General features: G+C 42.2%; 1 protein-coding gene across 1 annotated transcript in view; it reads left to right on the top strand.

The window, feature by feature from the left end:
• The window catches only part of tgfb2 (transforming growth factor, beta 2), a 34,950-nt gene continuing 10,451 nt past the window's right edge, over window positions 1-24,499 (top strand). The window contains exon 1 of the mRNA XM_083891742.1: window positions 1-1,607. Within this exon, the coding sequence (XP_083747868.1) occupies window positions 1,262-1,607 (346 nt within the window). The 5' untranslated portion in view covers window positions 1-1,261. The remainder of the gene's footprint in view (window positions 1,608-24,499) is intronic.

Below are 24,499 nucleotides of genomic sequence, written 5' to 3' on the forward strand. Positions count from 1 at the left end.
TTCATGGTAAACGTGCTGAGCCACAGGTGAATTGCACAGATTTGTGTGTTACAGTGAGCAACAACAGTTTTTCAACAGTTATTTAAAAAGTCAGAATTGTTAATTGTGCACTGTCGCCAACCTCATTATGTTATTCGAAAAATGTCACACTCCTTGAGTTTCGTTAACTTTCCTACACTTTGTGCTTATTTGAATGGAGAGTTATTTTGGTTGTGTTGAATTTTTAACCAACAACATAAGGCGTCAGCTGCTGAATTCTTATAATATTTCATGTATTAACAGCATGTGTTTAGTTTTACACTGTTTTCTATTTTCTATGTGGGAAAGAAAGGGCTTTAGGACCCTGCGTCATGACGCATCAGCGTAGCCGCTGCAGCGCAGTCCCAGAGAGAGAGCGCGCGCGCGAGAGAGAGAGAGCACTCCTAATGACTCTTTATTCAAATAAACAGTGGTGAGTCGGAATTGAACGGGTCTCCTCTGCTGCGACAGTGACGCAGTCTCGGTGTGAAGCGGGCTGAGGAGGGAGCACGTGGTAAATCTGAAGGCGGCCACTGCTGTCCACTTGGCACGCGTAAAAGTCCCAACCGTTCTCCAACTAGATGGGGTGAGAGACAGAAAACGCGTCAAAGCGCTCTGCACTCGCATCAAGCACAAACTCCAAGCTGAGACTTGTTGATATTGTTTTTTTTTATTTTATTTATCTTTGACAGGAAGACTTTTTGTTACTTTGTGTGGATTTGTGAACACATTGCCTCTCTGTTGACCACAGAACAGTTTTTTTTCCCCCCGATGAAGCGATGAATGTGTGAATCTGAGCAGAGGAACCTGGGCTGAAGTGCGGTGGAGGTGCGTGATAACAACCCTCAGATGTTTTCAACTCTGCCGTTTTCATCCACATATTTAAGACTCGCACGTTCAGCTCGTGAACATCCAGCGGCACCTCAGCCCAGCGCACACCCGCGGTGCGACCACCGTGGCTGGGGAACCTGATCATCCGAGCAACGACTCTCTTTTTACCCCCCCGTGGAGGCATTTGAATGGATTTTCATGGATACTTTATTGAAACGTGGGAGTTAGAACCTAACGGTTTTCAAATACTTGTTCCGGGCCACTTGGCTCGTGTGCGTAAATGCTCTCCACGTTGATCTTTGCGCAAGAAATGCGTCTACCTGGCGACATTTAAATCAAATATTTTTACGCTCTGTTTTTTTTTTATTTTATTTTATTTTTTATTCGAAATTTAAAGACAGTGGTGGAGAAGATGAACCTGTGCGTCGTGAGTCTTCTACTCACTTTGGATTTAGCCACGGTGGCGCTCAGCCTGTCCACATGCAGCACGCTGGACATGGAACAGTTCAAGAAGAAGCGCCTCGAGGCCATCCGAGGGCAGATCCTGAGCAAGCTGAAGCTCACCAGCCCGCCGGAGGACTTCCCGGAACCCGAGGAGGTGTCCCGGGACATTGTCGCCATTTACAACAGCACCAGAGACCTGCTGCAGGAGAAAGCCAACGAACGGGCGGCGACGTGCGAGCGGCAGCGCAGCGAGGAGGAGTATTACGCCAAGGAGGTGTACAAAATCGACATGCAGCCTTTCTACCCGTCAGAAAGTAAGTGTTCGTCCGTGCGTAAAATGTTTGCGTACCCACCTGCGGGCCTTATGTGGTCTCTACTATTTGCCCATCACTTGAGTGTGAAGTCCCAAATAGTATTTGTGTGGTCACGTGTGCTTGTGATTATTTTGGAAAAACAGTCCCATCATGCACTGCTGAAGTGTGTGTGTGTGTGTGTGTAAAACCTTCACTGCTTTAAAGCTGCAGTCGGTAAAACCCATGAGTTCATACCTGTGTTAAAGGGATAGTTCTATTTTTTTTTTGAGTCAGATTGTATCAAGAAAAAGGTTTTCTTTTTGACACTTTATCAACTCTGACTTCACCGAATGCACTTCTGAGCGTGCCGCTGTTTCCAGATACTCACTCAGGCCCGTGTCATACACTCGCTGTGTTTTATGACCCCGGAGAGATGCTTCACATTTCTACATGGCCACCGTGCCGCTCATACCAAATTGAGCGTCTGCGTCAGTCTCGCATTATGCTCGTGCATACTCAATCACACATTCCATTCCAGTGACACAGATTTCTCACCTGGATTGTGCCCTCATTTGTTGGTCCTTGTGTTGCTTGAGTGCCCGTGTTGTACATGTGTGCAAACAGTGTGTGTGAGTGTGTGAAAGTCTCCTTGCATAATTACAAACACGTTTCCATGGTTTCTGTCTTCTTCCTTGTCTCCTTTGACCAAAACAAGAGTGTGCCAGCGGCTGTAATGGAAAGTGTTGTGCTGCAGGGAGCCTGTGCAGTCGGAGCATACAGTTTGTGTGGACTGGACACTATAGGTGCGCTCGTGTTCATCTGCAAAGTGTCTGCTAATTGGACTGAAGCGTACCTCTGTGGAAAGTATGACCTATGGACATTAGTGTTTATGTACTGATCAATCAGTGATTCTTGTATTTAGCAGTCCTGTCTGAGTGATGAAGAGGCTTTGGGTTATTTCTGTGATGAATCCACCACCTTTAGTTGTGTTGTTCTGTAGCTCAATCATTCCCAGAGTCTTGGTCAGGGGAGATTTTTGGGGGCTCGCCAAGTAAGGCTGGACAACACAGCCAAAAGCTCATCAGTTTTTTTTTAAATTCTATAGTGTTCATTAAGATTGCACCTTTTAAAATTGGCCCATTTTGGGTTTAAATGCTGTTTTTATTGTGTTTTTTTGTCTCTCTTTGTATTTCTAAATCAGTGGGTATGGATAAATATCATAATTAATGTTAAGACTGAATTGATTAGCGTTAAAGAAACCAGTACATTTTGGTTTAAAACATTTTTATGATAAGAAAACAAAATAGGGTTAGGGGTTAGGTTAGACTAACCCTAACCAAAACCCATATTAAAGTATAACATATATTGTTATAAGTTTTGCTGACGTTTCACTGAAGATTAATGTGATTTCATAACACATATATAAAATTAATCTTGTTATTTATTTGACAAAAAAACTTTGCTCCTATCATGATAGAAATTGAACCATTCGAGTTTGCCATCTTTAAAAAAGTGAAAAGTGTGTTCCCATGTAGAACGCTTGGGAAACACTGCTGTGGCTGACCTTGACCTTTTCCCTCTCATGTGGACAAGACAAATAGTTTCTTTGAGTATGTCAGAGACACATCAGAGAAAAAAAGAGCATTGCTGGAGAAAACTAAGTAATCACATCAAATGAGACTGCCGAGCCATCAACTCCATGGTCTCTCCCTCCACATGAGAAACGTGAAACACATGAATTGAAGCGAAAATAAATTAGCACGACGTTTTGTTTGCCCTGAGATTTACTTTGAATTAAATGTTTTCCTTGGCCTGCCTCTTGTGTAAATACCTTTAAATATGAATAGATCGGGCCTGGTGCCAAGTGCAGCCAGGAAAGCATTCACAGGGTATAAATAATATTGAGTCAACATGCAGAGAGAGAGAGAGAGAGAGAGAGAGAGAGAGAGAGAGAGAGAGAGAGAGAGGCCAGAACTGATACCCATTCATGTGAACTGGTGACACTGGCCAGGTCCTCACATCTGGAGACAGTTGCTGACAGGAGAGAGATCAACCAGTTAAGCCTTCAGCTGATAAGACAGATTTATTTAGTCTGTTTCACTTGACACATGAGTTGAAGTTCACACACACACACACACACACACACTATCAGCCTTATTTGGTCGGGCTCCAGGAAGACCTTGGGGACAGTGATGTGTGGCACAGCGGTCCTGGAAGACCTTTTAAAAAAATGTTGGGCATCAGGGCGAGGAGAGTGATTGAGGGGTGTGTGGGGGTGTACATGGAAGACACCGTCCCAGGCCTCACAGTCATCTATTTAAACCAAGATAGCTGGAAGGCATTGTGTGTGTGTGTGTGTGTGTACCCTGCCTGCCACTCGCTCCATGGAAAATTCCAGCAGGCGACAAGCTCTGTTGCTGAGCTAAAGGCGGATGGAAGGAAAACCCCCACCTCCACCCTGATCCTGTTCCTTCACACCCGTCTGTCAGTCCATCAACATTATCTGCAGGTGCTCCTCACAGTAGCCACGGATGCTCTTCTCACATCTCTGAAATCGCAAACTAAATGTGAACACCTGCCACGGTTAGAAGGCCAGCTCACACTGCATGCATGCGCAGCACTGATCTGCACCGTCCTTTGCACTCGTCTGTCATTCACTCCAGATGTGTGTATCCTGCTCCTGTGACTTGCGACATGTGCAACAGATCTACACGTCGAAAAGTGCGAAGAAAAATGTATGTTTTTCACTGTATATTCCTGCTGTTAGACACGTGCGAGCCCCACGTGGAAAACAGGCCAGAGGTCGCTCCCGTGGCTCAAGTGTAGTATCTTGTGCGGACGGCGAGAATAACAGAACAGAACAATAATAATGGCCGTCAACACGTCGCAAATGTCATCGTGGTTTTCTCAGTTTGGAGGTTTTGAAAATGAAGAGTGTTATGACCTTTTTATGATACCTGAACTTACATACACTACCGTTCAAAAGTTTGGGGTCACTTAGAAATGTCAATACATAGACTTTTGTGATATTATTGGTATCGTAGACCGTGTGTCGTGTGGTTCCCTGTGATTGCCGCCCCTAGTTTTAACTGATGTGTGATGTTGTGTAGCTACTGAGGAGGAAGACATCAGAGAAACTTGGGCTCATCCTCCACGATGGAGTCGCTGCATCTGAATGTCAAGTCAGACTGGGGCAGGACATTGTTCGGACACAAGTTAATATCTCTTTATGTAAGATGAGTCAACAAAAGACTCCTAACAATTTTCAGGGCAGAGCAACCTCTAAAATCTAATAGGAGTATTTGGACAGAATGAGTTTTGAAACCAAAATTTGTACTTCCAACTATAGAAAGACAAGTACACTCACACTGCTGTAAATCTCCTGTCTGAACACTTATAATCTTGGCATACCTTTCAAAGTGCATTAAAAGAAGGGCTGTTTGTTACAGGGAGTGAACGTGGTGTGCCAGAAATTTACTACTTATTTGCAAAGCAAATGTGGAGCTCATGCTGCCCCCTTGCTTTTATTTATTGAGCCTGAATTCAAAGGCACTAATTACTTCCCCATCAGGTTACGATTCAGCACATTACTCACTTTGAACCACTCACTGACGGCGTTAAAAGCGCGAGCTTTCAAACAGTTCAAATAACCAGTGTGAAAACTCACAGAAGATGAAACATTTGAGCTACTTCAACAATGAATAGACACTGAGGCTGAAGGCCTGTTCGGTTTGGTATTAACCGCATACAGAGACTTTGTTGTGGCGAGGACGCTGCAGGACAGAAAGTGCTGTTTGCCTCTAATCAGACCTTTAAAAAGTCTGCAGGAAGGATGTGTCAGTAGAAATGCCTAGTAAATGCCTAGTAAATGGCTTAGTAAGCAGTGCGTGTGTAATGTAGTGGCAGACTGTGGGTGCCGGGAACATCGCCTCCTGTCCTGTCTCCACCCAGAGCACAAACAGCATTTCAAAACAGAATTGAGAAAAAGCAGCGCTGCCAGGATCTTATCGTTTCCCCATGTGTTCTGAATCGTGACATCTGCATTTTTCTGCCACCAGAAGATTGTTGTTTTGGATGGTTGTTGTTTAGATGTTTTGAATTCTTGTAGCTGATGATGTCACACAGTCCCGTCATGCATCACAGAATCAAAACGACGCCATTTTGGCAGGTAGCCAGGCAAAATGTTCAGATTAACAGGCAGCATCTAAACCAGATATAAACCTTCGTGACTTTGCCAGCTGTATGGATACAAAGTGACGACGGTGAAGGTAGCTGTTGTGCCCTGAAGAGTCACTGGATCACTAAAGAGCCTGAGAGACAGCAGAGGTTGTGATATCCAACACCGATTGTTTATTTTACATGCTTTTATTGTGATGTTTAACTGTTCTCTGGAGTAGAATGAGGCAAAGTGTATCAGAAAGTTGAAGATGTGAGGTTACTGCTGGTCTAGAATATGGCTGTTCACGGTTCACCAAACCCACGATTCGGTCTGGATTGTATTAAACGATTGACAAGAACATGGACATTACTACTATAAAACTTCTCTTTTGACCAAAATAAACACTTCTATTAATAACATAAACATTTGTCTTAAAACCACTCAACATTGTCTAAATTAATCAAATAAAAAGCAAAAACTACTTGCACATATCACAAAAATAAATAAAAAGCTCTTGCTGCTCTACTCCCTCTCTCACTCACACAGCACTTTGAGTGAGACACGGCACCGTGAAGCTGAGGCAGATGACGAGCGAAACTGATGTTCGGGAAGTTATTCTGAGCTAGCCGAGGTTCAGGGAGATGTAATGAGTTTCTGAACAGGAAGTCCTTTGAACAGAGGCTTTCGGTTTTTCGGTTCAGAACTGTTATACAACTCGTCTGGAATAATGTCCACTCCGCTCTGTTTGTGTGCTAATGAAAAGCACTTGGGGATACATTTAGTCTGACAGACTGTGTGATGTAGCCACACAGCAAATTCTTCAGCTTTCTCATTGGTTATTGTTTACATGAAGACAATATTATTTCACAAAATCAACTGTGTGCTGTTATCACATTCAGTGCGTAGGTACAGGCGTGGTTGCCCTCTAGATTAGTGGTTCTCAACCTTTTTGAGTTGCGACCCCCAATTTAACATGCACGGCTGTCCATGACACCCCCCCCCCACCACCACCACACACACACACATCGGTGTGAACGCTGAAACAACGCCCGATCAATACACCGTTTTATTACACCATTCTACACTGTACTAATTAATTTTAAGCTCAAAAACATGGCTGTACTGTCCAATATTGACCATCAAAGCAGCGCTAATAAAAATGAGGGGCAAAAAAACCCCAAAAAACTCTCCGCTGGCACGGATGTGTCTCCAGACGGCTCATGTTTTTGAACCTGCGCTCGTTAGGTGTCCACCAGAGTGAAGGATCTTGACTGGGTGAGATGCCGTCTTCATTTGTGTAGCGCTTGTGTTGTGCCCCTCACCCCCGTCCTAAACATAAGGGGGGTAGGGTAGGGTTAAGTGCGCATGCCGGGAAAGCAGTCTGTAAAGTGCGGTCAGGTGGTGAAAAGCTGGTGTATCCAGTGTACTTTTTCGGCCCAACCGCTCGTCGTCATGCTAACGTCTGATCGGACGCTACATTAATTTTGATAAAAAATATATATTTTTCCAAAATGATTTGGCGACCCCCAGAAATCATCTCGCGAGCCCAATTGCTCTAGATAATGAGCATAGTATTTGATTAAATAATTAGAAATACACGAAGCACAAGTCTGGGGCACATGGCTGTGTTTTTAGTTCACTTGTTTCGTGTGTGTTGTTTTGTGTTGTGTTGTGTTGTTTTGTGTTGTGTCGTGTTGTTTTGTGTTGTGTTGTGTTGTGTTGTGTTGTGTTGTGTTGTGTTGTGTTGTGTTGTGTTGTGTTGTGTTGTGTTGTGCAGGCCTTTGTCGGCGTTGTTGTTGAGCCTGCGTGTGATAGATGGTGTTAGTCAGAAAGTGAAACCTCTGGATAATCTCCCCCTGCGCTTCTCTAAATAAACCCTGTCGTGTGGCGGCTGTTGGTTTGTGGAGGGAGGCTTGTAAAAACAGACAAAAACACAAACACACATAGGGAGCGAGAGATCAGGCTCAATTTGAAGGCTGGCAAATGCAGAGGACCCTCAATAAATCAAGGAAGTCAACTCATTTTACTGTTGTGGACCCATGTCTCCCACAGTGATAATGTGAGCATTAAAAATCAGAGACTATGATAATTCATGTTGTTCAAGGGATCGAACATCTCCAATTGACTGTAACGCAGGGCATTGTGGGTTAACACCATATAAACCCATATAATTTGATGCAGCTCCGTGTTTTGCGCTGATGTGGCAGAAACTTTGTTTTCTTGTTCATTGTTGTCTTGTCTTCTCCTTCAGTAATTCTTGATGTAGCGCCACCTCAGGCGAGGAGGGGGAATACGTTATTCTAAAGGTTAGCTTCGAGTCGAGTGGAGACAGTTAGGTGTGAACACGACTTGAAGTTCAAATCCATCTTAAAATCACATCATAGGTGGCCATGTGAATGAAACATCACCACATTATCAGCCACACCTGATTAATTATAGACCAGGATTTGACTGTTCTCATTCATAACTACAACTGACCTTAATGTCAATTACCTTAATTTTGGTCAGTTTGGACACACCTTCTCATTTGAATGGTTTTTCTTTATTTTCATGGCTATTTACTTTGTAGATTCTCACTAAAATCATCAAAACTATGAATGAACACATATGGAATTATGCAGTTCACAAAAAAGTGTGAAATAACTCCAAATATGTTTCATATTTTAGATTCCTCAAAGTAGCCACCCTTTTCTTTGATGACTGCTTTGCACACTCTCTCAATGAGCTTCATGAGGTCGTCACCTGAGAGGTTTTCCAACAGTCTTGAAGGAGTTCCCAGAGATTCTGAGCACTTCTTGGCCCTTTTGCCTTTTGACTGGTAGTGTAAGAAATGAAAGTTATCACAGCCAATGTGTGTGTGAGCTTTTGGCTCCAGAGGGCAACACTCTCCTCCAGTGAAGGTTAATAACAATACTCGTCGCAAGCTTATGGGCAAAAGTTGCATTGGCCACATTTTGGATATATATGTACACTGCCGTTCAAAAGTTTGGGGTCACTTAGAAATGACCTTGTGTTTGAAGGAAAAACACTGTTTTTCATGAATATAACATTAAATGAATCAGAAATACACTCTATATATTGTTAATGTGGGAAACGACTATTCTAGCTGCAAACGTCTGGTTTTTAATGGAATTAAATAATGTGCTCTCCCGTTAAAAGCCGAGCAAGTGACGTCAGGATGAACCCAACACAGAGTGCATCGCAGTAATCTAAGCGAGTCCTTCTCCTGAGATGCTGTAGGGCAGAGAGAGTACAGGCTGCTGCAGAGAAAGAGAAAAACCTTTAAGATCTCCAGGTATTTTCCTGAGTGTCGGACCTCACCACCGTGTTGTTGTTGAGAGTTGCTGCACTTACGCAAGACCTGGACTGTGCTGCCATTTGAACTGCTCAGCCACTGTGGCAAAGCAGAGTTACATAACACAGGGGAGAGAAGGATAGCGAGAGAGAGAGAGAGAGTTAAAAGAATAACACGTCCTCCAGTGCCTTCCTGTATTGTTTACAGCAACAGAACCGGTCCAGTTTAAAGTGATAGTCTTAACAGGAGTGTAACGGCTGGAGGGAGGGGTCTAATTCCTGGGCCGTGGTGCAGCTGGACGCGAGACTGGACAGTATTTGTGGCTTTGCCGGTGCTCAGCCTCAGGTTATGCAACACGCTGCAGGAGCAAATTGTGCCGGAGCTGCGGTCACGGCTGTGTGTGTGTGTGTGTGTATGTGTGTCATTCGCTGAGTGATGAGGCAACGTTTTTCTGCCTGGCTGCGTCTCCACATGTGCACCTTCCACAAGCGTGCGCGCACGTGCGCGTTCGTCTCTCTCTGCTGTGTGACTCCTAATTGCCTTGTTGCCGTCCAGCAACAGTGGAAGTGAGCCATCCCAGCGAGCATTTGACAGCCTCCACCACGCACGCTCTGCCAAGTTTAACAGCAGCCCAAATTAGAACCAAACTTTTACAGTGTGCTATTATGGGACAGTCAAATTCATATTGAAAAGGGGTAAAGGAGCACGTACAGTAAGTTTTAATGGGGTGGGCTGTCTGGGTTAGAGTTTGTGTCCTGTCATACACTTCAAAAATAATCATATGTAAATAACCAGTACAATATTGTCTTATACTAGTGCAGTGCCTGCAGGAAGTATGTGTTCCAACTAGGGATGCAACGGTACAGTTTCCCCACAGTTCGGTATGCATTGCGGTTTTTGGGCCACAGTGTCGGTACAGTTTCGATATCTTAATATAAAACTGCTCAGACGAGCAAAGGCAATATTACGTTGTAAAAATATTTAAAAGCACAGCTATAATTACACCACAAACTTTATTTAAACAATAGTGCACTGTCAGATCAAATGAAACAGCGAACATAAAACCACACAAATGAAAAATAAATAAAGTTTTGTGATATCCAACAAAATTAAACACAATTTTAACCCACTCACAGAAACTACAACTACAAATACACCATGCTGCTCTAAGTGAAAGAGACAAGTGATGACGCTTGCTCTGGGTGGCGCTGTAGAGCGAGTGTCTGTCCAATATCCAACTTCAAACCAACTTCACTGCGCTGCATAACAGATGCTTGCACACCGTGGTTTGTTTGTTGACATTCATTTTCTCATTCTCATCGTAGTCCACGCTGAATCCTAAATGATCTCACACAGCGGACTTAAACAAAGACGGTGCCGCTTCAAACTTTGAGTTGCTGAGTTTGCCGTTGCGTATTGAACCGAACAGGGTGTTCCGAACGGTTCGGTAAAATACCGAATACCGTTACATCCCTAGTTCCTACACTCTTAGAAATAAAAGTGCTAAGTAGAACCATATAAGGTTCTTCGGCTTGTCCTGATAGAAGAACCCTTTTTGGCTTCAGGTAGAACCTTTTTATAAAGGTTCCACCTGGAACCCTTTTAAAACCCTTTATTCAGGAAAAATGGTATTAAAGGGTTCTCTGGATCAAAATGGTTCTTACTGGAACCATTAGTCTTACCAAGAACCCTTGGTAACTGAAAAATCAGAAGCGAATGGTTTCAGGTAGAACCTCAGCCCTTGTAGAAGGATCGTTTTAGAACCCTTATTTCTAAGTGTATAGTGGGAGCTGAAGAAGATTGTTCAGTTATGGTAATGCATGATAAGGAACATAAAGGCTAACATAATACAAACACTGTGCAACCTCACAACGCAAATGTTTTGGACAGTCACAACAGCTAGCTACGCTAATGCTAATCGAAAATGAAAACATTTGCGTTGTGCTTAATGAGGTTGCCCAGTGTTTGTATTATGTTAGCCCTACGCTAATGCTAATCGTAGCCTTGCTAGCTTATCTTTGGTAACAGCTTTGCCAAGTTAGCCGCAAAGTAGTGGCATGCTAATGCAAAATAAATATGTGCTTGGGTATTGGTGAATGGACACCTCTTCGTTTCAGGATAACACCATGTTGGTGACCCGTGTGCTCTCTCACCTCTGTGTGTCCTGCAGTTGCTCAGTACATGCTAACACTTCAGAGTAAAACATTTCTAACTCTTTTCATAAACTAAATACTAATGAGTATTCATGCGTTATAAATGATGAATTCAATATTTATTAATGTTTAAATAATGCTAATAGTGTGTACTTAAATATCGTACAGGTTTAAATGAGACAGAAAGTGCTGGTGAACCTGGAGGCGCTGGTCTCCTTCAGGAGGGTAACAGAGTGAAGAGGTGGTTGCCAGAGTGCAATGAGTCTGGTATGATGATCTCATCGATGCATATGCATCATGTTATGAAGTTGCAACTCCAGCACAAAACGCCACCAACCCACAACTGCAGTCACTTAAGTGCATTTTTTTTAAGTGATTTTAGTTGTGTTTTGTGCTGAGTAGATAACTCTTTGCAGAAACCTGTTGTTGTTCTTTTGACAAACAGTTAGCTACACACTATTCTTTAGCTACGGTGTGCACATTTTAGGGTGAATTCCAATTCCTTGCTTAACCCTCAAACTTAACCCTCAATCTCAAAAATGCGCGCTCCTGCTAGTGCAAGTGCTGTCCCGATTCTCAGAAAAATTAAGTTGAGGGGCGAGTTTAAGGGCTGTATCGCCCTCAATATTGAGATTTTCCAACACCACCCTTGGGAGCAAGGGCTACCCAGAATGCATTGCGTGTTTTCACATAAGAAAGATGGCGTCAAAAGCAGCGAAGCGAGTGCGATACAAATTAAGTATTTTCTTTGTTAATAGAGATATAAATATTGTGAAAACCATTGTATTATCTTAGTTTAGGCCCATATTATGGATTACTGACGTCATTGTTGCGTAACATTTATTTTTATTTTACGATCATTTGTCAACAGCCGGCCGGTGCGCACACAAGATCGTTTGCTATCTTTAACCCTTCAATAAGCCGTGGTGTGTGGTAACTGTCAGCTGAATATGTCCGTGGTTGTGGTATTTGTATGAGTATCATCTTATAACTAACTGACAACCTAATAACTTGACTGAAATAAAATAATAAATAAATAATCACGTAGTCATAGTGATAATAGTGACGTAAATGTGTTCTTCTTCTTCTTTTTTTATGAGTTGACAGACTGGACGCAGCTTTCACGTTATTCTGCCCCCCACAGTCTGAAGACGTATCTGCATTAAAGGGGTGTCCCATTTCTAAGTGACAAAATAACCCTCAACACTTGGTTTTGAGGGCCAGTTAAGATTGAGGGTTAAGATAGGAATTGGAATTGGCCCTTAGACTTATCATTTTCTAGCATGGACATGTTTTTCTGTGTATTTTCCCACTCTTTGTTGGTAAAGATATGTCAAAGCATGTGATAATGACACATTTATGGCAAATTTCACGACATGAGGAGGATTTAACTGGTGTTTGCATTTCAGCTATTAAGGAGGTCAGAGATGCAGCAATGTTTTTGTTAATTTGAACCATAAATGGACCAGAAAAAGTGCTTTTGGCCATTTTTTCCCCTAAAATAACACTCAATATCTGGTAGTTATTCACAATGTACTGCAGTTTTACACAAACAACAGATTTTGCATGTCCAATTTGAAATTTGAACGGTATAAAACACATTTGCAGTAACATTTTTTGTGAAATTACCGTAATAAACGTACGTTGGCTTTGACGTTCTACTTCTCAGCTTTCGGAAACTGTTGGAATGACTAAGTAATGCAAAGTGCGCTTATGCAAACGTGTCGTCAGCGATACGCTCTCTGTGTTTAAAGGGTTAAAGATTCCAGTGTCTAAGAATTTGGCCCTGCACAGTAACATATAAGAGGCTCATTCTTAGGCGAAGAAAAAGCGATGATATTGTGTTTTCAATTTTTAAGAAAAAAATGGAATAATCAGTATGACCGCTTGGGTCAGTTTTAGCCCGTAGGACATGTTTTTCCAACTATCGCTGTATGTGGTCGCGTCACTGCGTATATGCTGTTTTACTGACTGTTTTAATTGACTGTACATGCACGTGTGTTTGTGTGTGTTTATCTGTTGCCGGGCCATGGACAGGCCATGTTGAAAGGACCTTCGAAGTTCTGGGTATTTTTAGTTCCCAGGGATTATGTGTGGAGTTTTTTTTGTTTTCAATTTGTTATTGGCAGGTGAGCGGCTGGGTGGAGACATGTGCAAGGGAACCAGACAGGCGAGAGAGAGCTCACATTCTCCCTCTGTAGATCCTTTTCCTCTTTTCTCTCTGTCTCACGTCAAACTCACAGGCTGTTCTTTTTATTCTCTCTTCTGCTGACGCCTCCCTCCCCCTGTCCTCTGGCTGTTTCCTTCATTTCCTCCTGGCTGCATGTCTGTAGCACACTGCTTCTATCTTTTTTTTATTATTACTATTATTATTATCATTATTATCCTTTCATTCCTCGTCCTGTGCTTTGTCACCATCATTTTATTTGTTCATGGAAACCATCATAATTTTCATGTGTCCGATCGTTATGACCACCATTGCCATAACGCGCTGGTGGTCCTGCGTATGCTGTCATGTGTTTCCCGAGAGAGATCTGAAGGTCCCCGTGTTATCTGGCACCAGCACAGTAGCAGCAGATCGTTGAAGTCCTGGACACAGAGAGATCAGCACATTCCCCAACACCTTGTCTTGATTCTTTGTATTTTTTTCTTTCTCTTATCACTGTCAGTCCATACAAACATCTGCTGAGAAGAAGGAGAAGCAGAAGTAACCAATAGAGCTCTGTGACTGTGACGATTTAGTTCAGGTCTTCACACGCTTGCCAAGACTTCTGATGTGTTATTGTTAAAGCCGAGTTCACGTCGTACCCGACCGTTGAAGGTGTAGACTCGTCGTGCCGTTCACATTCAACAACCTGTGACCAGAGATCGAGCGGTGACGTGTCTCTTCGCGAAATCCATGCCCGAAAGCCCAAATGCATGTGTTTAGTTGGATAAATAAACTCCACGGGACCAAAAATATCATCTGATTGTCATGTTGTCTCCTACTGGGCACCCAGGGGTCTGTTTTAGGACCACTGCTGTTTTTATTGAACATGCTCCCACTTAGCAGTGCCCTTTGTGCGCTAAAAGTCAATTTCCACATTTAAACTGATGATATCCAGATTTATGTGGAAATCTTTCCCTGAGTTCTAAATCTGGATTAATGTTTAACCACATTTCAATCTCTGCTGTGTGCTGTGTTGTTCTCATTCTTCACCTCGATCCTTCCCCCCGTGCATGTGTTAAAAAAGTCAGATATACTGTAAAAGTAGGTCAGATATTTTCCCCTCAAATCGGTCCCAGCATCTCAACCCTGCAGACCAATATTTAGTCTCTGTTTCCATTCTCAAATGGTAAAAGTGATTCTGAGGTAGTAAACAGTTGCATCCGGTAATAAATCTCAATTTGGTGGAATCTCACCCCCACGCTTTGCTTTGCAGTAAAGCTTTCTATGGGAAGTGAAATGTTTAAAATATGGTACAGACCCCATAATCTCCCTCTCACTTACACACACACACACACACACACACACACACACACACACACACACACACACACACACACACACACACACACACACATACAGAGCTGAAAGGGACAATAATAATGATGATAATGTCCATGCCAGAACCCACTACCAGTGCTCAGGAGACATATGTGCACATGTGGATTTCTTCATGCCAACACATCTGCAAAAGCAGTCACAGCTGAATTCTTAACAGCTCGGGATCACAGCATAATTATTTCACAGCAAATGTTTTCATTTATGTATTCCCACACTTTGAATCTGTTATTGTTCAGCTCATGGCCGCAGCAAAATAATGTGGCTGCCACCTGTTCAGGCCATGAAAGAGAACTGAGGTTTGGAAAATAAAATGGTAAAATGGAAATGGTGAAGAAAAGGAAGACGAAGAAGAAGAAGAAGAAAAAAAAACCCTTTCATGATCTAGAATTAGTAATAAGAGCTGAGGTGCCTAAATCCTCATGAACGTCCTCCAAAGGAAACAGTTTTAGCCAGTATTGTTTCTTCCTGTCTTGGAGGTCAGATGTTTACCCACTGCAGGTGTCCTGCTCGGCTCCAGCCAAGACTATAAAGATGCTTTCATGTTGTGACCTCCACCTCCCTGACACTGTGTAAAGTAGCCCAATAACACTGAGGCCAACCCCTGCTGAATCCAGACATCTATTCCTTAGAAACCGTGGAGTCCAGCTCAGTGTGGATAGAGCGAGAGTTTGGTCAGCTGCGCCCTGCATTCAACACGTCCACACCTGTGGAAGTGTTTCTGTGGTCAGCTGAGCTCAAAGGCTGCTGGGAGCTGGGTTTTCGAGCTGTACATTTTGTAACAGTAGCTTCTATTAGGTCACGACCTGAGCCTTTTAAAACCGCTGGATACACTTGCTTTGAGTTATGTCCTGAAGACATAAAGGCCATACAGTATTTGCAGAAACAGCTGAAGTGATGCATGCAGGCAGAAGTTATGGGGAGAGCTAGATTAAAGAGACGCAGTGTAGGATTTCAACCTTCAAATAATGTCTCCATGAGGTTTTGACGGTACATCCACTCATAACAGTGTTTGTGTACCTGCATTTGCACTCTGTAACTTCTGGTTTGGGTCCGTCTACAAAATGAACTACAACATTCGACTTAACAGTGTACGTCCTCTCGCCCACCTCCAATGGATTCAAACAATGTGCATCCAATAGGCTTATAGGTTATAGAAGCCGGGTTGAAAACACAAGCTACGCACACTAAAGCACTTGTCGTTCTTCGGGTTAGTTTTAATTTTTAATATCTTGGCAAATAAAACAATGTCATCATATTTGTATAAAATTATATTGCTTAAGCTACTGTACCTGGTCTGAAGACATGGTTGTTTGTGCTTCCGAGTTTACTGGTGTCGCTAAATCTTGGAGATTCGCACTTTTTTTTTTTTTCGGGATTTTTACAGGCTCTACAGTTTGGATCCATTCTTGTGTTGGGCATCGCGTTCATGACTCTTCCACTCTCTGACCAATCCGAATTAAGGCCGTCTGTTCACATCACATTTTCTATCACTTAGAACCTCGCCAGAGCAGGTACCAAAAAAGGAAAAGCAAAAAAAGTCAAGTCAAGCCGAGTAGCGCGAGAACTGTATAAATGGAAAAGCACCATTAGTTACCATAGGCAGTAAATAGAATGTGGACACAGCCTCGAAATGTGATACCAGCTGTCAGTCACACTGGTATCCACTCATATGTGCCACGCTTTATTTATTAATTTTCCTCTAAATTGGAACATAATTCACAAAACTGACACCATGTGCTATTGAAGAATACCTGATACTAGCAACTGAGACCTTCACGAAACTCTATTAAAGTTACCAGAGCAGTTTGTGTCATAGCAAGAGTTGACATTGTCTATGTTTTGTTAAACTCATAGTGATGTGGTGTCCGTCGTCTTCTGTTCTTGGGTGTTCTCTGTCTGACTAACATGCTAGAAATAAGGGGTGTGGCCTTGTTCAATTTGGACATTGTACCATTTGAGTTGGCTTACTTGAGCTGAGTTGAGCTTGAGTCGAGCTTTTGTCACAAAGCAGCGTTTAAGTTGGGTTAGTTGGGGTTTTAAGTTAGGGTTTTCGGGTTTTGTTATTTCACTTCCTGTTTTATTTTGGTGATGGGTTTCCGCTGTCTGTGTTCACTGTCTCCACCTTCACTGGGTTTCCATTGATTAGTAACCACTTGCACCTGGTGATCATTACCACTCCCCTTTTAAAAGCTTCCCATGGTTAGTTGTCAGTGAGAAGAAGAGAGAAGACCAAGTTATCGATTAGAGCGTTTGTATCTCGTTGTTCCCCTTTCATGGTTATATTGCAGCACGGCTGTTGTTTTGTCTTCTGTTTTTTCACAGCAAGGCTGTAGTTTTATTTTCTAGTTTTAGCAGCTTGGCTATAGATTTAGTTTCTGTATTTTTGTGGAGGTTTTTGAGTCCGTTTGCTTCCTCCCTGAGTTTTGTTTGGACCTTCGGTCGCCTTTTTGAATCGCTTATTCAAGCAAATAAAACTTTTTAAAAAAAAACATCTTCAATTCTCATGCAGTTGAGTTCAATATCCTGACTCCTATCCTCACAGCTTTGCACGGCTAGTTTCTATAATAACTGAACGTAAACACAACCTACTTACATTAAGGGTGTTTTTATCCTGGTGAACCAAATACTTTTCTGAGCCTTTTAATAAAGCGTGATGTGTCTGTGTTTTAAATTTCATGCATAAAATGAAGTTGTGGTTAATTTATGAAACAACTTTCTTTGGAAAATGGCTGTTTTACCTATTTGAAGTAATAGTAGATGTTACAGCAACTGCTGATTTGCACATGTCAAATGTTTTTATTGTACATTTGGTGACATTAATTTGTCGTCCCCCATATAAAAAGGTTGGGAAACACCAGACTGAGATTAGTCAGAGGTGCGGCACTCTGAGTGGAAGCGGTGTGAGGAGCCGGTGGTTTCTGCTGACAAAGCCGCCAGTCAGAGCGTTTGCAGGCCAACACTCAGCGTTCTCCCCTCAGGAAGGAAGTCAGTGTTTGACAAACCCTCACACAGGTCTCCTTTGACCTCCAAGGTCCTTCAGTCTGGAGAACTTTCAGAGCGTCAATATTTCAAACAAATTGGTCACTGACAGATGGCTCTGCTCACTATTTAAACTACTTAGAGGATTTCTGTTTATTATCATACTGTACCACTGTCATGTGATTAAGCACTGGAGCGTTACGCCTTTCTTCATGTCAGAAAATGTTCAAAGTCATGCAGAATTAAGGCTGGAGCTGGAGCTTTTCAGACAGATTGTTCTATCATGATGTCAACCTACAGTCGGTGTATGAGTCATTTTTCTCAGTTTGAGTCCTGATATAAAGAGAGCAAAATTTCTCTGACACACGACATTGTAACGTTACACTACATTTCTGTGACAAGGTTCCCAGTCAAGCCTCAAGGCAAATTCAAACAGATATGGCCAGCGTTGGTTACTATTTTGCCTGGAAATGTTCCATTTTGTACTGTCGGAAATGTTTGAATGTTACTTTTTGGCTAAATGTTACGTACGTGTCATACCAGCATTATTTCTAAAGTGACGTACTTTGCAAGTATTTGAGGCAAAATTTTCACTCGGGCGTGGAGTGGTTGGAGGTTTTTGAGACTAAATGTGAGAGGGTTTTTTTTTGCATACTGATGCAGATGTGGAGGCATTGATTTTCTGAGGAAAAGTCATGATCTTTACCACATCCTAACCAGAGTTAGGTAGTTAGACAGACAGACAGATATCTCTAGCTCCATAATTGATAATTGATGCTGAATTTTTGGCCTATATATTTAGAAAATTTCTGTTCCTTCCTCCAAATGAGAACATAATAATAACTTATTTATAAGGCACTTTACATCGCAAAATGATCTACACTGACTACAGTGAGCAATGGCGTCCCAGAGAGAAAGACTCTTGTTGTTGTTTCAGCGGAATAACATTGAAACAGTGGCCGTTTCTCACCTGAAATAAATATTAGCCATTTAGAGTCTAAACCAGTCTAAAAAGTGGTTTGTGTATTGAGATATGACGCATTTATAGTTTGGCAGCTCCGCCTCTGTGGACGCTCGGTGTGCACAGTGGCCGGCACAGAGCAGCGTTATCTTGGCTTGTCCTGAGGACCAATCGCAGCCCTTGCCGTCTCCGTTGTCCCTTGACGGAGTGACAAACACTTAAAAAGGTTCTCCGACAGGCTCTCCGGCGACGTAGAGGGGTCCCCGTAACCTACGTAGAGCGCAAGAGAATACTGTGGCCTTAATTGTTCTACCTCTATCTAAACTTGGATTTAAAAGATACACAAATGTAGGCCGATATATGAAATCTAACGATATCTAACGACACGATGAAGCCTCAGCCACTTGTAAATGTGTCGCTGTACACGTTGTTTTTATTTACAGCTAATCTACAGCTGACATTCGCTCATAAACCCTCGACTACTTTAACGTGTCTATAATCCACAGAGTGCACGCTTCGGTGGTGTGCCAATAGTATGTGAGGTAATGGCAGTGATGAGTAATGAAGTGACTGATTACAGGACCCCGCTTTGTTTGACAGCTCTCATGTGACATCAGCTTCTCTCTCAGAGGGAGGGACGGCATCAGTGTCACTGTGCGTGTGATGACATCACCGGTCTTACTACCGTCTTAGTCCCGTTGACGTGATGAAACGACCCACACATAAACACACCAGATTGGTGCCAGTTGTGGCGGATCATCTTCACGTCAGTTTTTGGGCGTATCAGCAGTAATGTGGGCCGACTCTGATGATTCTGATGACGCTCCACACCCTCAGCCAATGCTTGGAATTTCCCCTGCAGATCTATAATGTGGATTTCAAGTGGCAGCCCATTTTGCTTGCACGGCATGTAAGAAGTTATCTGTTCCCTCATACTCGTGTATGTTGTGGAGAAGCAAAAATAGAGGAAGAGGAAGAAGGAGTTCTGTCAGAGATTTCTTGCTTTTTAAAGGAGTTTTTTTTCTCTCCACTGTTGCCAAGTGCTTGCTCATTGTTTTCCTGTTAGGTTTCTGTACAATAATATCTAATCTACAATAGTTTTAAGGTTTATCAATCTGCAGAAGCATATTGCATTCACTTATTTTATGAAAAGAGAGATCAAGTTTGAATCATACGTTAGCTGAGAAGCTTCCATTTATGTATTTGAATCCAGTTTTACTTGGCTTTGGGTTTGAGACATTCTCCTGTCTTGAAGTAATATTGATGGTATTGATATTATTTGTCGACTTGACGCAGGTAGCTCAGGACTTTTAGACACAGTTGTTTAGACGGAAAGAACGCTCGGATCTGCTGAGCGCTGCAGTGTTTCTCCAATAAATGTGGCATGCTTCATGGACAGGGGATGATGATGCACTCGAAATGAATACAGGCTGCTACGTAAGCACATGTGCGTCCTGAGAGCTTCTCGTCAGATGTTTTGAGGTCGCAAAAAAAATAAAGATTTCGTAAATTCAGAGCCAGGAACAAAAAAGAGAATCAGGAAAAATGATGTGATTAATTCAGAAAAACAGAGACGTTTGTAATGCAATACGCTTCTGCACTATACAAATAAAAACGTGAGTTTAGAGTAGAGTTTATGTTGAATGCTAAAGTCCGGGCTTGAGGTGCAGTAAAGGTTTAATAATGCTGTTTTTGTAATAGCTGAACCTTTGGAAATCAGTTTTGTTTGGCAAATTTTTTTTTTTTTTCTCCTCCATTAAATAACTTTTGCTGTAATTCATAACTTAAACACAAAATGATGTCCCCAGTCTGCATGTTGTGTCTGCACTGCAGTGCAAAACATGATATTTGAAATAGAAAATAATACTGTATGAAGTAATTATGTTTTAGTGACTTTATCAAGCGTAGGCTTTTACAAGTTTCTAAGAACAAAATGCACATAAATAGCCACCAGATTTATCAAATAATAATTGAATGATGCTGATTATTTACCTCTGTTATGCAGTTCATACTCCACATTTGCTAGTTTGTGATTAAAAGTCTTGCAGATCACCCTATACATGAGTGAATGGTGACTCAGGTCACTGACAACATGATATTTGTATGCACTGATGGATGTTTTCTGTCTGTCACCTCTGCCATTGCTCTGGTGGATCACCGTTGTATTCATGTACAGGTTTCCACTGCCTTCACCTCATCCTGGTCTCTGATTGGTTGGTTGGGTTTTTGCAGACTCAGATCTGAGCTCACGGCCTGTGATGCATCTGGGAGGAGTTGGCGAGTTTCTTTAATCACGTCTGAAAACGTTTACACCCGCGGCACTGCCGATCCACTGTTGATTTGAGGGGATTTGTCTGAGAGTGGAGAAGCGTATTGGTGGCAAAACAGAGTGAGAATCGTGAATGAATTAAGCTTAAAGCTCCACTTACTTCTGTTGTTTTCCATGTGAGCCATTAGCCACGGCTGAACGCATTTCAAGGAAACACTGTCTCGAATTGTGCTCTGTTCAGCGCATGTGTATGGCTCATTATGTTGACACTGTATAGACAAATCTTGGTAACAGGCGCTGCCTTGAGTCAACAGGTTTAAACTCTTTCCTGTGAGCCATGTTTGGACATAATGTTTGCTTGAATCCTACTGAGTTTGCGAGGTCCTGCTGATAGCTATTAGGCTGTCAGGAGACCGGAAATCTGATAAGGGAGCTGGCAGGAGAAGTTCCAGAAGTGACTTTTTGCGCACATTTGCATTCTTATCCACAGCCACACTGGATAATTACAGGAAAATGAAAGCAGATTATGTTTAAAATTCAGCCTTGATCGATGCCATTGTCAGTATATTTCATGCCAGGTTACTCTCGAGGACCATGAATGAACTTTATTTCAGTCTCTGGTGCTGAAAATCCCACCCATTTTTTTTGTAAATCATGACTATACTCTTGAAATGAGGGTTCCAAAAGGGTTCTTCTACAAGGGCTGAGGTTCTATCTGGAACCATTTGCTTCTGAAAAACCCTTTGCCGAAGAAAGGGTTCTTGGATAAAACTAATGGTTCCAGTAAGAACCATTTTGATCCAGAGAACCCTTTAAAACCCCTTTCCTGAATAAATGGTTTTTAAAGGGTTCTTGGTGGAACCCTCCAAAAGGGTTCCAGGTGGAACCTTATATGGTTCTACTCTGCACTTTTATTTCTAAGAGTGAAGGGATGAGCCGGCAAAATATTCTATATCGATGATATTGGACTGATGTGGGTCAAAAACACTGAATTGAATATCAGAAAAAGAAGAATATAGAATAGGAGACAATCCAAAAATCCTAAATATCAACAATGCATCAATAAGTGCGGTCCAAATATGCATCAAAAACAGCAGCTGTATTTTAATTATTAAAAGTTAAGAGCTATTTCTTTTTTATTGGAGCATTATATTTGTTACAGAGATGGAGCATCATTTTTCTTTTAAAAATCGCAGAAATATGTTTTTAGCAGCTTATTAGTTTAAAGGATGAAAATCTGTGTAGGTAGATACTCGAGGCTGTGATATTGGTTTCAATATCAGACACAAAGAAAGAAGTGGTTTGAAGCCATCCCTTCATTTCTAATGTTCTCTGGGCTTCTCATCATGATTTTCAAAACAATATAAAAAAGAATTATCACTACCGAAGACAGCAGATACGAGTCCAAACCAAGTACTGTGCGCTCTTTGTGAACGTCCATCAGGAGTAGTAGATCATGGATGTGTGTGTGTGTGTGTGTCTGCCACGCACAGCATGTGTCAGCGAGGCTGTAGCCCTCCTCTGAACCTCTGCTCAATGCATCCAGTGTTTTGTTGAAGCACAGTAGACTCATTCATGAGGCCCGGCAGCAGTTTGTGTAAACAGTCCCGGTCCTCCAGGAGCTGGAAGTGTGAATTTCTCTGCTGACGAATGGGAAGGAAATGAGAAAGAGCATCGTTAGTCTTGGCTCATCTGCCTCAGCTGCTCAAACTGCATGCTGTTTTATGTTGGCCACAGATCAGGAGCATGAGCATCAACCATGCGGAGGTTGACGTGAGCTTGTCAGATCAAACGGAGGCACACGGAGAAGAAAGTCTGTCGTATTTGATCAGGTCTCTGCTGTTTTCACTCAATCCCTCAGTACTTTAAACTGTACTTTCCACTCATTCCATCTCTCATCAGACAAATATTGCTCCCCCGAGGGTGAATTATAACAAGTTTGATCCCCCGACCTCTCAACTCTTGACATTTTAGTGTCCTTCTACTTTGTTTATGACAAAACAACAAACAAAAAGAGCAATATTCACATTAGCCTCAGCTGCCCCCCGTGTTCTGTGCAAGAACATATGGATTCAGTGAAGCATGATGACGTACACTACTTTTTTATGTTGAAACAAATCACTGAAACCAATACAAGCCTGCAACAGGAAAGCACCTTGTTTATATTAGACTCAGATTTTTTAGTTCTGTGGACTTGACACAAAATGTTCTAGATAAGATACAACATTGGAAAATTAAAAAGGCCTGTGACTCTTTTTGGGATCACAGGTGTAAACAATATCTTCTTTATGGTTCACGCAGATATTAGGCCACAGAAGAGCTTCTCTGTTTTTGATGGAAAATAGAGCTCACTTTTTAAGAAAGGATGTGACTGTGTGAGAATTAATAATTCTACTTTGTCTAAGTACTTCAAGTTTTAAAGGCTGATTCCACAGAAATACCGCTTTTAACTAAAAAGTAAAAAGCCAAAAAATCTGCAAATTGACCTGGCAACCCAAAATAAATCTCAGCGTGAAGCTCTTTGAATGCTCTTGCACCATTCAGGCAAACATTTAATATCTACCCCACACATCGAGAACACCAGATCTGAACTACATATTTTCGGAATCAGCTGCTGTTTTTTCTTGCCTCTGAACAATAAGTGTTGGTTTTAGGAGGTTGTGGAGCGGTTTTGTAACCAACAACGTGTGCGGTGTTCGGCAAATACTCTGTTTTCCTTGTAAAGTTTCTGAATTTATTTATACAAAACGGGAGTCTGTGTAGATTCTCATTCATCCAGATCTTAGGTTTCCAAGGGCCATTGAATGAGCAACACTTGGACTTGAAGAACTTCTTCTTCTGATCATTTCCAGCAGGCTGCACACTGAGAGGTGTAATGTTTCCCTCAGGTCAAAGTTCTTCATCATAGTTTGAGGAGATGAGTGGATGAGAAGGACTGTGATAATATAGTCTCATTTCTCATCCATCAATCCTCTCTCCACTTGAGTAACTGAAGACACTTCTTGAATAAGAGGTGAAACATCTTCAAGTTGAGGAAGAAATCCAGTTTCTACTGATTCAGTAACTTTTGACGTACAGACCAGGTCCTGATGATGATGATGACCTTCTCAGCAGACGTGATTTTACAGTCACATTTATTTTTTTTTCTTTTGTCAAAGCCAATATATTTGTCCAAACTATCCTTTTGGCTGATGGCAAGCGAGACGATGAGGAGACAACGCGGCAGCAGAGGTATTTCACAGGTCACTGTGAGAATCCCGGGAGTTGGCTGCAAACTCCACTGATTCATCCAGCAGCTGAATCACACACTAAATTCTTCTGTCGACCAGAACCTGCTGCTGCAGTGTGTTTTCCGCCGCCCCCCGCTCGCTTACACACATACTCCAAATCCACGTAGGATGTAACGGTTTCTCATCAAGCAAATGCAAGATTTGCCACTGACGTGGTCGGAGCATCGCTGGAGCAAGTACATCGCAGAGATTATAGACAGGGAATGTGAATGTAATGAATCATATTCTATGGCCTCCACTGTCACCAGATCTCAGCGCGG

This window comes from Microchirus variegatus, assembly GCF_963457635.1.
Source record: "Microchirus variegatus genome assembly, chromosome: 1".
NCBI classification, from domain to species: Eukaryota; Metazoa; Chordata; class Actinopteri; order Pleuronectiformes; family Soleidae; genus Microchirus; species Microchirus variegatus.